This window comes from Gavia stellata, chromosome 1, assembly GCF_030936135.1.
Source record: "Gavia stellata isolate bGavSte3 chromosome 1, bGavSte3.hap2, whole genome shotgun sequence".
Classification (NCBI taxonomy): domain Eukaryota; kingdom Metazoa; phylum Chordata; class Aves; order Gaviiformes; family Gaviidae; genus Gavia; species Gavia stellata.
The window spans coordinates 95,274,923-95,293,679 of NC_082594.1; the positions used below are offsets into that span (position 1 = coordinate 95,274,923).

At 49.8% G+C, this 18,757-nt stretch overlaps 1 protein-coding gene across 1 annotated transcript; it reads left to right on the forward strand.

Annotated features, from left to right (window-relative positions):
• The first annotated feature begins 9,572 nt into the window (after nucleotides 1-9,572).
• On the forward strand, nucleotides 9,573-17,121 carry NYX (nyctalopin). Its single transcript, XM_009811857.2, has 3 exons — nucleotides 9,573-9,594; nucleotides 12,901-14,276; nucleotides 17,098-17,121. The coding sequence occupies exons 1-3, from the start codon at nucleotides 9,573-9,575 to the stop codon at nucleotides 17,119-17,121; spliced, it is 1,422 nt and encodes a 473-aa protein (XP_009810159.2).
• Nucleotides 17,122-18,757: the final 1,636 nt, after the last annotated feature.

Consider the following 18,757-nt stretch of genomic DNA (forward strand, 5'->3'; position numbering starts at 1 on the left):
AAAGCTCTCCCTAAATCAAAGGGAAATAATAACCATAGTGAGAAATTCTGGGAAGAGCACAGTTTTTTTCAAGGGCTGTGGTGTCTTGCAGAGCAGTGGTGTGATTTATTTTTAATGCTGAACGCCTAGCCCTCCTTCGCATTTCCCACAGCTTGGCTTGATCAATGCATTTCTGCAGCATCTCCCTCCCCCTGCCTTGTACACGTGGTGTATACGTTGTTTATTTTCTGTTTCCTACCACACACGCAGACCAGATGTTCTTGACTCTCTAACTCAAATTGGGCTTGGTAACTCAAACAACTTGTTGCAACATACTTGTTGCTAAAGCGCAGCTGTTGTAGCACAGCTTTTCCGACAAGTGCAAAGAGGGTTTCCCCCTCTTCTGCGGGCTCCCGTGAACCCGATGCAACCTGCATGGCATCCCTAGATGCAACCTAGAAACGGTTAAGGCATTTGCAGGCTGCAGCTTTGCTGCTATCGAGCTAGCAGGAGTAGAGCTTTCTCTTCACGTTGCCAGTTGCTAGGCTTGGGACTCAGCATCGATCCTATCCGAGAGCGTAGTATTCGCCCTGCTGCAGAGGAGCTATTTTCTCCATCACTGTCGAGTCGATGTCTCAGAAAAAGCTGTTGCACCCCTTCTCCCTCAGGTACCATGGTCTTCTGCAGCTGGCAGGAAACAAAGCCTTTTGCATGAGCAGAAGTGCTGTACTTCTGCGATCCATAAATACACCGCAGTGTGGGGGATTTGCAGTGTTTGCCAGTAACACGGCCACAGGGGCTTTTTTGGCAATGCCCTGGGTTGGCACGGAGGAGGTGTTCAGCAGCCCATAAAATTACACTCAGGGAATGAGTGGGAAGCGGAGTATGTGGGTGTAAATGTGTGCTTATCTACCATGGTGGCTGTTCCCCTCCCTCCCCCAAGCTCTGCTAGCTTTGATCGTGGGCTTGTGCAAAAACTCTCCATATGTCAGGTGGTGGATGTTTGAGTAGCTGCATTACTGTACCTGAAGAATCTAACCCCCTTGCAGATGAACTCGGTGGAGCCTAGGAGAAAGCATCGTGGCAGATGGCTGCTGGCGGCTGTGCTGGCGGCTCCCAGAGCAACTCCCGGCCCCAGGGGCTGCTCCCTCTCCCCTCCAGTGAGCCCTGGAGCAATGCTTGGCTGCTTACCAGAGTTTCATGCACTCCATGTTTGGGCTCCCTGAGTTTCTTTGTCCTTTATCGATGACACATCCTTTCTTAGCGGTTCAGCACATGCTGTTCAGGTGCACTGTACCACATGGGGAAACTTTTACTCATGCAGCTGTAAGGAGGAGCACTGGACACTTTCTTATGCCCCTTTCCTTGGCTAGAAGGGGACATGTGTGAAAGGTTTGTATGTGGCTCTTTGTACTGTAACATTAGCTGGAAGGAGGACTCGGCCATAATGAACAGCTTTTAGTAAGTTCTCTTGCTGTGGGCTTGATTATGCAGTGAATGCGTGGCCATTACATGCTCAGGATGGCATGGTAAGTTAATTTAACAAATCTTCCAGATCATCTGTAAGTGTATACTGCTCTAACCTTCTGCTTAGTGTGCTGGTTATTAAGTTATTGAAGTTTATTTCTGATTTGATGATTGGCTCCTTTCCTATCTGCCAACATCTTTGACAGACAACAGAATTACCCCTTTAGATTTATTACCAGGTAATTACGGCTGCTTGGCGTGATGGAGTGCTCCTTGTTACTTGGCGTTTAACAGCATTAGTCAGGCAGGGGAAAGTGCCACGACAGGTAGAGCAAAAATCGCATTGCAGCACAGTTATAGCCCCCCAGATCCCTTGATCCAAGAGTCCCAGGGCTTCTGGCTCATTCTCCCCGAGTATCTGACCTGGCTACAGAGCAGGCTCCTGACAGAAGTGCCTGAGTTAAGCGGAGACAGGTAAGTGATATACCTGCCTCAAATGTTGACACTATACAATGGGGAGAAGGTGGCACTGATCCTGTCATGGAAGTGGGAGAGATGAATCACCAGGAGGTAAATAAACTGTCTGGCGAGGCCTGGGAGGGATGTTGGCTTGGATAATGTATTGCCTGTTGTGAGTTTAGTGCAGAAAGGCTGTTTCAAAAGTTGTTCGCAGTGCTGTGTTTAAGTTCATTGTGCATTGCCCATACATAGCTGTGGAGGCAGTTTTATTAAGATTAATGGCCTCACTAGCCACTAAGGGGGAATTAAGCGGAGCTCACTGCAACGTGGCTTTGCCTTTTTGTGTGTGCTGCGCAGCCTTCCCATTAGCTAACAAGGAACTGCAAGGAGTCACTGCCTTGGGTGGCAGTGTGCGGAAAGCACAGTGTGAGGACTTAAGCAGGAGACAAGCATCTCTCTGCTTATTACACAGGATAGAAATGACCCTGCAGATGCCAAAGGGCTGGGGCAGAGCATCCCCGAGCTGCTAGTAAAAGAGGCCTGAGTCAGAACCCTGCCAGGGCTCCCTAGCTCTGCATGCCCACACCACTGGCACCCTTGGACCGGCTTCAGCAGAGAGGGCAGGTTGGCTGGTATGGGTGCTGCCAGCCTTGACATTCCCTGTCTGCCAGTGGGACATGCTAGCAGCAGCTGCCTGCTCAGCTGCACGCCGGGCACAAGCGGTGATGCAGTGCAGCATGCTGAGCTGAGGGCTGCTTGAAGGCAGAAGTGAGGACAGGGCTCCTCACACCCCGCAGAGAAAGACAGGCGATGCAGCCCCTGTTCAGGCTTCACCAGTAGTGGTTCATCCCTGAAATGAGACATCTGACTGTGGCCGGCCAGCTTTAGTTGAGGCCAAGAGTCACAGTACAGATGTGGAGGATGTAGATTCAAGTTCCTCTTCAGCTTTAGTTAATACAGATCTGAGCTCAGCTTCCCTCTCCCTCCCTAAGGCTGCTCTGGGTATTGTGGGGAGTCAGCTGGTAACCCCAATGATGTTGTTTTTCAGCATTGCATCCATACACATGTATTGCAATGGGAAGCAGGAACTTGCTTCCCAGGTGAGTGCCCAGCCCCTTGCTGCAGAGCAGCCCAAGCCGCTTCTTTCTCGCTGGAAATGTTACTGTTTGATTAGCACGAGTGAGACGTGAAACCACATCCGCAGGATGGGCCGTGAGAGACCTCGTCAGCTGGTGTAAAAGCCAGCGGCCTGGACAGTCATGGAGGGGGTCTCTGTCTGGCCCTTGCCAGGCAGTGGGAGGATTTGACCTTGATGGAGCTACACTCCATCCCCTGTGCTCCTTGTCCCCTCTGCATGGGGTCTGCGTGATGTCTAACTGGGCCATCGGCAGAGGTTTGGGCTGACAAACACACCAGCCTGTGGTTTGCTGTGCACTGCATCTGCTTCAGCCTCCCTACCCTAGAGTGTGCTGTTCCCTTTCAGAAGATGCTCCTGCTGCAGCTGCGGTCTCCTGGGCCTCCGCTCCTGCTGCAGGGTTTGGCCGCTGTGCAGCAGCTGGGCCGGGGCTTCAAATTCGGTGCCCACTTTGACCCTCTCCTCTTTCTGCTGCTTCATTGGCTTCACTTCCTTACCCTCCCTGTGGGTAAGCAGCTTTTTGGTGGCTATTTCTTGCCAAGCACTGCTGCTGGCCGCCTCGTCTCGTCCCTGCTTCCTCCTGCCATGGACCAGGCGGTGAAGAGTCCCCGGGAGTTACTCCTGCAGGTAGCCCGCAGCCAGCCGAGCTCCGCTCTGAGGCGGCTGCTTGGCTGCTTTGCCCTTGGGCTGGGTTTGGGCATCATGACATGCCCAGCACTGTCCGTGCTCTCAGTCCATGGGCGGGTGTCCATCAAGAAACTGTCCCCACTCAGACCAACTCTGCGATGGCAGCCCATTGCTGAGTGACGTGTGTGCAGGCCTGCACGGCCGTGGGGACACAGCTCGGGGTGGGAGGGAAAGCGGGGCAGCTGCTGCTCCTGTGAAGTGGCTGCGGGGCTGCAGCATTCCACACACAACCCCAGGCCAGCATGGTGAACGTAAAACCAGGCGATGGGCTGTTCTTCAGTCTGTTGTGTCTTGCCAGGGAAGGTGGTCAAAGCTTGGGCAGTTTTATGTACACCTAACAGAACAAACCTGGACACTTGGCAGAGGCTGCTGAGGGGAATTAGGGGCCCAAATCAGTCTTTGGGGTGAAGGACAGGAGCTATTTGGACAGCCCAGAGGTGCTGCCACTGGTGGCAGCCCTCCTTGCTGAGGATACATGGTGAGGACATCGCGGGGGGCCACCACAGCAACTCTCCCTTCCCAGGGGTTTCTTGAGGAGGTGTGGGTCTTCTCTGGCTGGGGTGAGACCAGGCAAAGGCAGCCAGACAAAGGCACGGCACAGCAGCCTGAGGGGGGTGGGCAGGCTGCGAGGGGGCTGCAACATGGGGCAGAGGGCCAGCAACAACGTGCAACCTGCAGCACCCAGGCTGGGCAGGGACTGACTGCCCTGGGCTGGGATGAAATAGGACTCCTGGGCCCTTGGGCAGGGGTGGGGGTGGCTCCAGGGGGGACCTCTCCCTGAGATGCCTGTTGTGCTCTCAGGGCCCTGGAGCTTAATGCCTGAGCAAAGTCTGGGGGCCTGAGCCTCAGTCCAGACAAAACCGAAGCCCCCACCTGCAGAAGAAAAGCTGTCCCCTCTTCTGAGCGAGGGAAAGGCTCTTAACTCTGTGCTCTTGAAGTCTTCGTTGGCTCCTTAGCTGCTTGTGCATCTCCTGTAAGCAGCAACATCGCAGCTGCACTGAGCACTATTTCTGGCAGTGGTGCTGGCTGTGCTGAAGTTGCAAACCCCAGCACGGCCACGCTGGTCTGTCCTGTCTGTGCACAGCACAGCAGTCCCCACTGCAGAGGAGTCCTCCTCCCTGCCCCAAACCTACACTGTCCGGGGCTGGGCATGCAGCGGTGCGGCCAGCTGGGTGCCCACCGTACATGCAGCCCAGGTCTCATGGGGCAGAGCCAACAACAGGACCCCTGACGAGAAACGCTGAGGCAGCTACTTCAAAGGTCACCCCAGTGATTATGCGTGCAGGAAAGGCTCAGATGTACGACACAGCTGCTGCTGTGAGAAGAGGGGAAGTATGCACCGAGCTGTGGCTGCTATTATAGAAGCTCAGGAAACCAAAGCCCGGCGCAGGTGGAGGGGCTCAGGCGCTCTGAGGCACTGGGACCTCACCCCCCCCCGCACTAGTCCCATGAATGCAAGCAGCTCTTAAAGACAAAAAAACAGGGGACCAAAGATCTTCAGCCACCAGAGTCAGGCAAGCAGCTCTGCCTCTTCACTGCTCCAAGGAGGGCAGCGTTTGGCTGGAAGCGTCCGGATGTGCGATGCTTGGGGTCCAGCTAACCCAGCGCTGGTGTCTAATGGCGTGGAGGTGTCCTCAAAGCTGCACGCCCTTGGCTGTCTTGTCATCCTCCGTCGGTGAAAATGGGCCCTGCTGAGGCCCATCGTGGCGCCCACAGGTAGGCGGCTAAAGTGGGTGAGATGAGACCTCTCTCACCTTCAGTTAGGTGAGATGAGTCCCACCAGCTGTTTTTAGCCAACCTTTGAAAATAAAGGGAGTATTTTAATCTGCAGCTGAACCACTGCAAGAAGTGGTCCCCAGTGATCATTTTAAATCATATCAATGTGTATCAGAGTTAGGAGCTACATTCAGATCCTTAACCCACTGTCACATGAAATGCCCCTGACCGTGAAGAAGAGGGTTGTTAGAAGCAATCTTGCACTGAGTCTGTGCAGGCCTGCCCTGCAAAGGCAGGCTTGTCCTCACTGCCAGCTCGTGAAGCTGTGCCAAGGCTTACGTTCCCAGAAGAACGTAGAGATAAAAAACACCACCAGAGCAGAGCGGGCTCCTCTGGTCAGGGCTGAATTCTCCAAATTCTTTTGGTGGAAGATCAGATATAAACATCTATTTTGATTTTTTTTTTCAGTGGCAGCATAGCTCTCCTGCTTTCTGGCTTGGCTCCACTGCTATGTTGTCCTCTGGCTTCTCTGAGTTCCCAGAGATTAAAAAAGGCAGAATAGGTCATGAGGAAGAACCCTTGGTGGCAAAAAAACTAACAGCGCAGAGCCTCAGTAGCAAGGTCTGTAGCTTCTGAGTAAACTTCCAGCCTGGCAGCCACAGCAGCTTCCCAGCACTGAGTATGTGCAGCGTGCTCAACCCTCAGCATTAACCAGCCATGAGTCATGCTCTGAAAAATGTTGAAGTGTGGTTTAAAGCCCAAATTAGTTTCTTTTAAGAATAAATGCAAGTCTCCTTTATGTACCCTCTGGTATTTTTCTACTGAAGAAGACTAGAAACGTGTCCTTACCAGGCCTCTTTCTCACATTGTCATGCCCTTTCAGGACCAAGGGTTATCAGGAAACAAACCAGGAGTTGCAAGAGCTGGCAGAAGTTCACGGGAGGTGCTAGGCGGCGAGCTTGGTGCTCCTGCAGCGCTCTGCTGAAACCTCTCACAGCACAATGCTCTCCGGCTGGCTGGCTGCCTGCAGCGGGAGACTTTCCCAGAAACTGTGGCCTCAGTGTGTCTCCCACCCCCAGTCTCCCCCTGTGCATATGCTATGTTCATATCTTGTCTGTGCTGTGGTCTGGAGGTGTGCGAGGCTCCAGCCCATAGATGATGCACAGATATATACTCCTGTAAGCCTTGGAGCTGCTGCTGCTGGCCATACAGGAGCTCCAGGTGTGCCAGCACAGGGTGGCTGATGAGGCTGTGGGTGGGAGGGCTCATGATGGGGCAGGACATGGGCTGTTTCCGCCATTCCTACCTCCAGCCACAGTAGAAAAGGCTGGAGTGGGGCTGGGCTCGATGGCCAAGACACCTGCTGCCACTGAGCTATGCATGTGGGATGCTGATTGATGGCAGAGCTGCTGTTAGAAGCTCCTGCAGGAGCTAACAATTTCTGCGCTTTTCTACAGCGAGGCTGCCTGGTGCAGTAGCTCTCTGAGAGGTGTTCCCTGCCAGCATTCTTCCAGCTTCTGCTAGAGCCTGATTTGGCAGCATTGCTAAGGACATCGCAGCTGCTGATTTTGCAATAGGCACTTACTGCCCCCAGTCCTGAAAGTGACTGCTGAGGTACATACAGCTCCCAGTTTAACCACCCCCCCCAGTTCCCAACCTATCAGCCCTCACCCACCGGCTGTACACAGCGGAGGCTCCCAGTGCCCTCCTTAGAGGATGTGTTTTGCTGGGTCCTGCAAGCTGCCCCTCTGGGGGAAGTGGCTCTGGAGATCACATAAGCACTTTCTGGGGCTCAGTGGTCTTTCATGTCCCATCCCCACTGGTCCCTTACTGTGCATATGGAAGAGCAGCAGCAAGACACAGGAGAACCCCAGAGTCTCAGCAAAAATCTGGTGCCTTCATGCAGATCAGCCCCTCCTCCTTTTGACGAGAACATTTAGTTTTGCTGTGCAAACCAAGCAGCAGGTCTAGTCCCTGGGGAGCCGACTGATCACATGCCAAATTGACCCCAGGTCCAAGGTACCCTCCTTGCCCACTGCCTCCACCCCTCGTTCACAGCATGTGTGCACCTGGGGAGAGACAAGGTTTCTGGTACCGCCTTTAGGGCTCTGGTAAATGTTGGGGAAGAAGGAGCTGGGAATAGCGCTTCCCACTCCTCCCCCCCAGTTTTCTCCATGGCTGAAAGGCCAGTGATCTGCTTTCTGTGATCAGACAGGTTGTGGTTTCCTGGTATTCCCGTAAGAACCAGGACCTTCAGGGGAAACACCAGCTGCCCCAGTGCTGGTGAGCACCCAGCCAGTACCAAATCTGTTCCCACAAGGTCTCCAGCAGTTTCAGCTCCGTGATGGAGGTTGCAATGTGCCTGTGTGTGGCTTTGCGTATCTCTTTCCTCCTCTGTGAAAAGCAGCGTGGTGCAAAGCGCAGAAGTGCAAAGCTGGGGTGTTGGTACAACAACGTGGTGGGAAAAGGTATCCTCCAGATAAAATCAGTGCTATATGGGTCACCACCTTCCCTCCAGCCTGTCCCCCAGCACCAGCCTGCTTACACACTGCTTAGACAGACACAAATTTCCTGAGGTGCCAGCCAGATGCCTTAAGACTGAGGGAAAGCCAAAACAAAATAAACCCAATGTGGCTGGGTGCTTTAATTTGCAGGAAGAGCCAAGCAGCAGCAGGCTCTTTCCCAGCTGAATCTTTCCTGCTGTATCAAGCGTAAATTCATCAGGTATTCCATTTCCTGAAAAAAAAAAAGCAGAATAATTTACTTACTTAGAAATAAAGAGTAGAGCTATTTTTCCCTCTGACATGGTGAACACAATTACCTAAGGCATGGGAGGCTGAGATAACCCACTTATTCAGCCCCCATTCTGCAAAGAAACCATCATCATTCTGTCAGAAAAGGCTTTAAAAATCGATTCCCATCCTGAATGCTGAAACATCACCACATACAGAACCTGTCCTTATGATTTCCATGCACCAGCTGCTGCATCACAAGCGAAACACACTCATAGGCAGGGCAGAGTTCATTATTATCAAGGCCAAATACACCATGTGAGCTCCTGTGTTTGCTGACCCTTCTCCCAGTGCTGTTGGCGTCTCCTTGTCCTTCAGGAGCAATTCCCAGGAAAGCAAAGCACACTGGCATCCTGTTAGCAGCATGTGAGCCACGCTGGGGCTGGGAAGGTGTGCGTGGGGGAAGAGTCCCAAGCTGTATCTGTTTTGAGAGCTCAACAAAGGGAAACCATAAGCCTGTGCTTGCCCCCAAATATAATCCCATTTAGGCTGCACGCTCCACTCCCGCCTTCTCTGCCATTATATAATGGGAGTGGAGTAATGACTTTCAGCAATGCTGTTTGAATGGCAGCAGTCCAATTCTGGACTGTTTTTTTTTTTTTTTTTTTATTTAATGGTGGGGGGAGAGTAGGTTGGCAGAGGGCAGAAAGCATCAGTTTTGTTTGTCTGCAATCCCTGTTTTGCTTTGGGAGCTTTAGAGGACAGACACATTCTTCCATCTCTGCTAATCCTCCTCTGATACAGAGGATTTTCCTGCCATTAAATGATAGCTTGCTAGAAAAAAATGCCAACTTTTCGGAGACTGACTTGTATGGCTAATGGCAGCCTCATGAGCAGAAGGGAGGACACAGCCACTGCCCAGCTAGGTAAGCAATGTGTCTAGATGATTTCTGTTGGGAATTTTAGTTTTGACTGTTTGATGCTAAGCTGGTGACGTTCCTCTGTACCAGCACCTACTGCCTGGGTTGATGGCCAGTCTCTTACTGTTGACGATCTTTTCCCACCTCAGATGAGAGGAACCTGCCCTTGGCACAGCTGGTGGGAAGGATGCAGATGAGTTCGTGAAAAGGTGTAGCACAGAGCTGCAGGATTCCCGGAGAAGGTCACTGGTGGAAGAAGGATACTGGCCACGAAGGTGTTGGGGACTTCATCAGTTTGAAAGCGTGTGGGAGAGGACCTTTTTCCTTCATCTTCCTTTCTAAACATAGAGCTTATTGTGGGAAGATGATGCAGGGAAATGACAGAGGATGAAACCTGTCTCAGCTCTTCCTGTGTGCTTTTAGATCCCTCAAGTTCGCTCGCCAGACCTGAAATGCCACTAGTGAATAATCAAGGTAATGTTTGCCATCATTTTAAATGGTGAGTATACTCTTATTCTGCATTACCCAGTAATGGATTAGACAGATTGTTCAGAAAGGTGTAGGCTAAATACTCAATTATTGCAATCATTGTCCCTTTACCCTTCTAAAAACTCTGAAAACATTTTTTCGGTCTCTCACTCTTCCTTTCAAATACTGAATTACCGTAGTATTTAAAAGAGGAAAAGAGATCATCCCTGGGTGGTATTTTGTTTATCCCTTAATCTCATGAATATTTTTGACCTTACTGCTGTATTTCACCCTTTTTCTTAAACACACGTCTCATTTGAACCCGCTCTGTGTTAGTGAGTTGGAGGGATCTTCCAGCTGCTGGCCTGTCTGCTGCCACAGTGTAAAAGGCAAAGAACATCCTTTTTGGGCAAGGGGAAGGAGTAAGGAAGGAGAGGTGGGAATGTTTCATGCATGTTGGTCAGATCTTCTCTGACCAACAGAGGAGATCTGATCTCCTGTGCTCTAAGCAGCAGATCTCCTGAGGGTTTGGTGGGGTTCAGATGGAGGATTTTTTTCTGACTTCCATTGCAAGAGAAAGAGGGAGAATTGCCACAAAGACTGCGGTGCTGAGGGGCTCCTCTGAGCTCCTATTGCCAGGGGATTATTTTCTAGTTGGATGGTCCTCAAGTGTTTGTTTTCCACATACTGCACAATGCAGAGAGGTACAGTTGTAAATAGAGATCTTAGATGGGTGCTCTGAAATGCTACTAGCAGAAGACCCAGATTTGGCACAAAAAACCCATGTCCATAAGGAAAACAGGCTAGATATGGCTTGGGTAGAGACACTTTCTATATCAAGTGATTAGAGAACAAGCAGGGAGGGGGAAGAGGGGATTTGGTTATCAGCACACTCATTCCTACGCTGCACACAGTGTACACAGCTGCTGGCAGAGGTCTGCTTTGAAGGCCAGAGATGTGACTGATCTTAGGGTAGCTGTAGCTAAACACTGAACTTGCTTGGGACTCACATATAGGACAGCCTATGCACATATGCCCCTCTGGATGTCACCCTGAGCCCATGGAAGGCTCTTGTTCTAGCAGCAACTCTTGCATCCATGTTTCCAGACAGCCACCTGCGGTCAGACATTTGGGAGCAGGCAAATCCTTAATCTGTCTGGCCCTCAGTTTATGTAACTGCCTAACAAAACCAACATATGCCCCTGTTTGCAAGCAACAGTGTGGACTGGCGCAAAGGGTAGCAAATGAGGCAGTCCCTGGGCAGCCTGCACAAAGAAAGAGCAATCTGAGGCCGGCGTGTTATCCTCCTCTTGTCCTTAGGCTCCTCACCTGTTGTCGACCCAGGGCCCTGACTGAAGGGGACTTTCTGTTAGCTGTGGCTGTTAGATAAGGGCTCAGCAAGAAGGAGAAGAGCATACAAATAAGCAAGCAAAATGACAACCTGTCTAAAATCCTTTCCACCTCTCGAGAGTCCACTACCATTTATCCTTGAAGTGATGCTGTTTTGTTAATTCTCTGGTCACGATAGTGTGGCCAGGCTTGTGGGGACTTGAATTTCGATAAAGAGGCCACAGCTAAAGTCCTTCTGGGATGCTCCTTCCACATATCTAAATCCCTCCTCTACATGCAATGACAAGGTTGGTTCGAACAGAACCAGGGTGGGTGACGCCTGGCTTGATGTCTTGTCAATGGGGACCTGCCCAGCAACTGTTTTTGCAAGTCTCCTGCTTGAAGAAGCCACAGGCAGCGTAAACTCATAAATACAGTACTGTTCATGTTGCCTTTAAAAAGGATGGAGAAAGGGCAGAGCAATTGCAGTTTGAACTGTAGATTGGTCTGTTCATTAAAGCCTTAGAGGCTGCAAAAATAAAAGCTTGATGCTTGCTGAAGCTGATGTTTCCTGGCATATCACCTCACAAGTCTGTCTTAATAAAAATGTCCATCGGGAATACAGCTGTAGTGGGCAATCGCTGTGCTGCAATCCATCGGGGAGAGGCAGCCTGGCTGCTGGGAGCTTCCCTCTCCAGACAGTCAGTAGGAGTGTGTGGGAAAGCCTCTTCCCTTGGCCCTTGGGGCCAGACATGCACGGAGCAGCAGCAGTATGATCCCAGCAGTGCTGTAATAAAGGTGACTGTTGGTAAAGCTGTTGGTATCTCATGTCTCATTGAAAAAAACCTAAAAGGATTATGCTTGTGTGGGAGCCAATAAACTGCAGCAGGAAAACCAGTCAGTAGCAATACCACAGTTTCCTGCTAGTGACTGCATGGAGAGTTTGCTTGTGTGGCTGCTCGTTTTGTTGGGCGGCAGGTAGGATGTGCCTGTGAGAGCAATTACAAAATGAGCTCTGCCTTCAAGTCTTCCTCTCTAATGAGTTTATTTCACAGATGTCTTGTTGCCTAGACGTTTTTTTCCCCACAAAAATGCCTGTCCATGGAGGCTGATGTCTCCCATTCCTTTCATCCTTCTCTGATTTCTCCCCAAGAGCTTTCTCCTTCTCTTCGTTGTTGCACATCCACCTGCATGGGACTAACTTGAAAAGAAACCACAATAACCACACACCTGCCATGTCAGGATGATAAAAGGACAAAGTGGCTGCTGCCATTAAGCGTAAGGCATTACGGTGAATGTCTTGAGAATTGGCAAAGCAGCAAAAACTGTGCTGGAGTTGCAGAGTATCTCACCTATGATGAGATCATGAAGAAAGCAGTTGAACAACATCCCTTAATTTGTTTTTCCTCGTGCTGTTCTACCAAAACACAGTGTGCTTTTGAACACTGTACTGCATCCTTAGCAGCTGATAGTTCCCCTTGCAGTGCTGCACCAGCTGATGGCTCTGGTGGAGAAACATTAGGTTGAATGAACAAAGAAAAGGAAGATGCTAAAAGCATGAATTTGATGTGCCCCGGGCAACTAACTGATCTTCCCTGTCCCCTGCTCTTCCCCACCCCGAAATACTGCAACCCATCCACAGCTGCTGGCCTTCAAAGCATCTCTGCCTGGCCTCCCCAGCCGAACCATGTCCCCGTCAGCTTGCTGAGAGACCGATCACAGAGACTGAGAATACTTAAGTCTAGGCAAGTCCCCCTCTTGGGGAGAGAAATTAATCAGACATGACGTTATATATATATGTACGTCTTCTCAGAGGGTTTAAAAACCCCAGCAGAAGATTTTTAGCAGTCTTTCATGAGACCTGCTCGGTCAGCAGTGGCATACAAGTAGAAGCGAGGCAAAGACAACATAATTTCTTTTTTCTGTTGTGACTAATATGTTTGCTAACAATGCATCCTGATTCTCTCCTCCCACACCTCCATGGGGATGGCGCGTTCCTCTCTGACAGTGCTCCTTTGGGTCCCCCACATCCACGCGGTGTGGGCCTGCGTGCGGTCCTGCCCTGCCAACTGCGTGTGCACCCAGGAGCGGAGCTGCTCCGTCCTCTGCGATCATGCTGGTCTGGGGCAGATCCCTAGCGAGTTCCCTTGCGAAGCCTCCTCTATCAACCTGGACAAAAACAGCATCAAGTTCCTCTCCGAGAGGGCCTTTGGGACCTTGCCTTCCCTCAAATCCCTGTCGCTCAACCACAACAATATCTCCTTCATCACCCCGGGGGCTTTCAAGGGGCTGCCCAGCTTGACCGAGCTGAAAATGGCCCACAATGAGTACATTCGCTATCTCCACACACGGACTTTCACTGCCCTCAGACGACTGGTCAAGCTGGACCTGGCTGACTGCAACCTTTTCAACATCCCAGACAGGATCTTCATCGAGCTGCCTGCTCTGCAGGAGCTCTTCTGCTTCCAGAACAACTTCCGGAGGATCCCAGGTGCCATCAGGGGCATGGAGAACCTGACCCACGTTTACCTGGAGAGAAACAGGATTGAAGCAGTAGCCTATAACTCCTTGCAGGGCCTGACCAAGCTGAAATACCTGAATCTGCAGGACAACAGGATAAATGTCATTCATGAGCGAGCTTTTCAGGGCTGCCAGAAGATGGAGTACCTGTACCTGAATGACAATTTGATCAGTGAGCTTCCAGAAAACTCCTTCGATGGCCTGAGGTGCCTGAAGATGCTCAACCTGGGGGGGAATTTCCTCAGGAATGTTTCCAAGACCTGGTTCAGGGACCTGGGGGAGCTGGAGGTCCTCTACCTGGACCGCAACAGGATCAACTACATTGAGGAAGGGGCTTTTGAAAACCTTACCAGCCTGGTCACGTTGCACTTGAACAGCAACAACCTGACAACCCTGCCCTTTTCTGTCTTCCAGCCGGTGTACTTCTTGGGGCGGCTGTACCTCTTCCGCAACCCTTGGGAATGTGACTGCCGCATCGAGTGGCTGAAGGAGTGGATGGAGAATTACAGGCTTGTCAGGGATATTCCCTGTGCCTCCCCCTCATCAGTAGCTGGGATTGACCTGATGGACGTGCTCTATGAGAGATCACCAGAAGGTTATTGTCTCGACCCAGTGGAGCTAAATGTCACATCCGAAGGTCCAACCCCAAGTGAAGAGCCTTGGTCTACCACGGAGAGCAAGTTCAGCAGCCTTATCTCTAAACTCTTGCTCCAGATGGGCCTTCCCGAAGAAGTGGCAAACACCACTGAAGTCTTCAGTAACACCACACAGCTGGATGGACTGACTGATGTGGTTTCTTCTGGGGTGGGGGAAGACAATACTGAAGCTGCCTCCTCTTTTTACCTCCCAGCACTTTTTACAGTGGTTGTTTTGCAGATCAACTAGTCCAAGGGCTGCCTGGAGCATGGGTCCTGCTTAAGCATTTAGCTCCTGTACCTACCTAGTCATTAGGGAAAAGTTCGTATCATGGGCCTCGGATACATATCTGGCTCCGAACTCTCCTGGGCAGGTTGGTTGGATCTGGCTCCGGATTCCCCTGGGAGCTGGTGGGATCTAGTTCAAGGCTGGGTCCCACTCTGGGTGAGAAATGTGCCCTGTGGGGTCCCAGAGCCTCCCGGACACTCCCAGAGCTGTGTGGAAGATGACAATGAAAGAATAGCAGTAAGGGTGAGTTTTGGTTAGAGACGAGCAACATCCCCTGCTGGGAGCGAAGGGAAGAGGGGACTGTATGGGTGGTGGTGCGGTGCTGTTTATTCCATTGGGCCAACTCCAGTGGACCCTATCATCGACTTTATGAGAGCAAGACGAGGCAACAAAACCAGACCCTCTCTTCATATCCCAACAGACACCCAGACCCACGGTGGGTGCTGCTGAAGGCTGGTGAGCTATTCCTGATTTCCACCAGCATGCGTGGGGGGAGCAGAGCTGTCCTGGGCAGCATCTGAGGATGCAGCACTAGCCTTTGTGAATGGGAGAACAGCATCTGGGGAGGGTGCCTGCCCCAGATGGGTCTGGGATGGGCAGAGTGTTTTGGCCATGACTACAGACAGGATTTTGATCCTTTCTCCCCCTGCTATCCTGGCACAGGTGCAGGAGAACCAGATGGACCCATGTTTGTCAAAATGTTCTTCTCTGAGGCAAAGCTATTTAAGCTTATCAGCTTACTTATTAACATCGTTTCAATGTGTTTTTATTTTTCAATGAATGTATTGTTTCAAAGAATATATTGTTTTTATTTGTAGATTATTTCATGGCATGACAGCAGGGGCAGAACATGGTGATGACAAATGCAACCAGGTGCTACTAAATACGTTGTATTTCCACCTCTAATGTGTACCACATGGCGTGTCATATTATGCCATACTAACCAATTATGCCGTCATTTTCTTTTATATGGCATCTTACATGTTTTATCTTTGAAATCTTCAATGAAAGCTGCTAATATGACCAGAAAGAATTATCGTGTTTTATGTATCAGAGCACATTAATAAAAGAATTTGATATTATTTTTCTCACAAAACTAAATTAACTGCTCAAAACCCTTTTTTTTTTGAGATCCTTGAATTACTCTGGTGGGTTTTTTGTAGGCTACTCAAATGGATGCACATGAATGTCCTTTTCATGGTCTAGAGCAAATGGGAAGCTAATTATTGAAGCATAAAGAATAGGCACTTCAACTTAGAACATGACTGTGCTTACGTGTGTGTTAAGTAGCAACGCTTTAAAAAATAAGTGACTATATAGAAATACACTTATGTGATATTTTAACTCTATTAAATCATTATACATGGCTTATCATACTATGATGTACATGTTCATATGAAATGGTACAACATATACAATCCTTTATTACTGCTAAAATGTCCTGAAATAGGAATAAAAATGGAAATGAATTAAAAAAACCTTTCAAACATTTTCCTAAACCTTTTTTTTTTTTCCTAACCCCTGCGTTTTTATGAGCAATTCAACACAAATGTGAACTCCACCCCTGCCCCGGCTCAGTCCCTGCAGGTGTTGGAGCTGCAGTGGCAGAGGAGGAGGGCCTCCCTGGTTCATGCTTTGCTAAGGTGGTGGTTCAGTATGGCCAACACATTGGCTAAAAACAACTGAGAGTAGCTGTCCTTGCTTCTGCCCCTTCCCCCAGTCACACACCAGTGAGTACCCAAAAACGTACGCAAAGGACAGGCCAGTTGAAGATGGGCTTTGGGCATAGAGCAGCTGAAAAATGGTGGGTAATGCACAAATTCATGCATGAAGACCTTGTCTTAGCAGCTCCTGTGCCCTCTTACATCTGTGATTGTCTGGGAGAATGGAGAAATAAATAAACTTTTTCAAAAAGAGCTCAACGCTTCAGTAAAGGTGCCTTGGGTCAGGTCTGTTCACACCAGCCAGGCCAGGCCAGCCATCAGCGAGAGTTAATGCCCTTGGCCTCAAGCAGCACTGGCACCCCAGCACGCCTGTGAACAGCCCCGTGGATGGTCCCACAGCCTGTAGGGTAAACAGCTCTGGAGAAAGCCAACATCAGCTCACTTGCAAAATGACCGTGTTCCTGAACTATCATCGGAACAGCTGCTGCGTGAAACAGGGAAGCTACTTTTTTGCCTGTACATTTTGCCAGCTAAAAGGTGGCATGTCTAGTGGCTTCAAGACACATGCCTTGGGGCAGCCTGCTTTGGCCTGAAGCACTCTGTCCAGAGAGATCTACTGCTTTCTAATTTCTAGAGGAAAGCTGAGTACAGGGAAAACCAAACCCTCCCTATTGCGATGGCTCCTCAGCTATCCGTAGCTCGACCACAGTTTTTCCCCAGGGAAGAAAGATGCCAGATGGTTTGATAAATGCCTGTTTGACCTGTTCCGTGAACTAAATTCAATGAGTTTGGATTTCCAGGCTATTTATGAATCCATTAATCTTCTTAAGTGCTAAATTCATCCGTGTATTATAAAAGGCTGTTTTTCAAACCTAGTCCAGCCCAATGCTGTAGAGGCATATTATGTTAAGGATGCCTTTACAGGAGCAGTATTTCATCCTGTCAGGGAAGGTTTATCAATAGGCTTGGCACAGATGGTAGGCCATTGGGCACAAATGGTTGTATTTCACTTCCTATAACTACAGATGCCTCATGAGTGACTTTTTTTTTATAACGCACACTTTCATTTTCTGTGCTGAAATACATTAAAGCTGAAGATCGTCTTGCTGTGCAATTGTTAAGCATGGCTTTCAAGTTAATTAGTGCTTCAGAGATGCTTCTGTTTTATCTGCAAGAATGGCAGATCTGAATGTGAAGCATCTTAAAATGTAGGTTTTAGCAGAGATTGCGCTGTCAGGCGATGGACAAGAGGACTGTATATCATACTTTACTGAGTGACAATGAGGCCAGTGACCTTGGGCATTGATGCTTTAAATGTTTCTTGTAGTCAAATACCCTAACTGCTCGTCCCAGAAAGCTTTCCCTGTGCTGCTGTAATACAGCTGTGGCTGCCTAGAAAATGCGTGGCTGGCATTGTGCTGCATGTAATGGACTTTCAGCTTCCGTGCAGTAATGGGGACAGACTTCATGCTCTCCTGCTCTGAAATCCTGCTCTTCCCTCTGAGACGAGAGATCAGCAACATGCATTTCCAGTGGTACAGAGCATCTGACATGTGAGCGCTTCGAGTCAATCAGGAAAAGCCCCTGAGTCTGTGCATTGCTCCTGCTTTGTTCCCGTCTTCTCCGTGTTGCTCCTTCCTCATAACTCGATCTGCTCAGCTTGGCATCGTGTTTCGTGTGCGCTTACCTGGAAGAGCAGCAGCCTTCTGGGAAGGACAGCGAAGTATGGATGCTCAAAAGCCCTGACAGGACTTCCAGCACCGTGAAAGCTTGGATTAGACTTGAACTGCCCAACTCTTTCTTTCATGATCCTTGTTCCTGAAGTCTTGGCAAAGTTCACTGATTACATGGGTGATGCCAACTCATAACTACCTTTTTTTTCTTTGTTTTGAATCTCTTGATAAGAAAACAAGTTAAATTAGGGATCTGCCTTTTGCATGAGTAGTTTGACTCCTGCTGCAAAACTGTGCTTCAGCAGGTAAACCTGCTGCTCTTCATTACAACTTCATGGCTCAGAGTCACTTCACAAATCAACACTATTTTGTGACTGAGACACCTCCAACGATGTCACAGCACCACAGGTCAAGCCCAGCTGAAATGCCAGTCTCAATTTACATTGGCTTTGGGACATCCATGTCACTCTGCCATGGGCTGAGGTACTCATAAAGCAGGTTCTGCTCTAGGAAGGTGCAGTGCTGCAGGGCCTGAGGCTGTCCTGGGGCAAGAGGGCAGCAGAAAGGAGAAATCAGGAGTACAAGGAGTACTTCATCACTGCTCAGGGCCACATCATCTGCTGTGCAACCTGCTGCTGCTCCCACAGGAGCACATGGGCATAAAAGCGCAATGATGCAGTTGCACCCACATCCTCCAGCACCCTGCTCTCCGTGCACTGGTGAGGGCAAACCCTTAACAGCCTGCCAGCGATGGGTGAGCATTTCATTGGTATTCATGCAGATGTCCTTCCCTTGAAGTGACCTGATTCCCTGCATGGGGGAGGGCATCGTTCTAGCTCTCACCCATGATATCCTTTCATTAGGGTCCCAGGTTACAAACCTGCACAGACTCTGCACTCCTGTCCCAGGTCAGGCAGAAGCTGGGGTAGGAGCTGGTAGGAAACCTTCAAAGAATTTTTTTTTTGACTGATTGATCAGTTTTGATTGCATTGACTGCCTGTAATCTGGAAGGCATGGAAAAGGGCTGAAAATATCTGCCAAACCAGTGTCTGTTTGGACTAACTACAAACATTTTCAGCAAAGC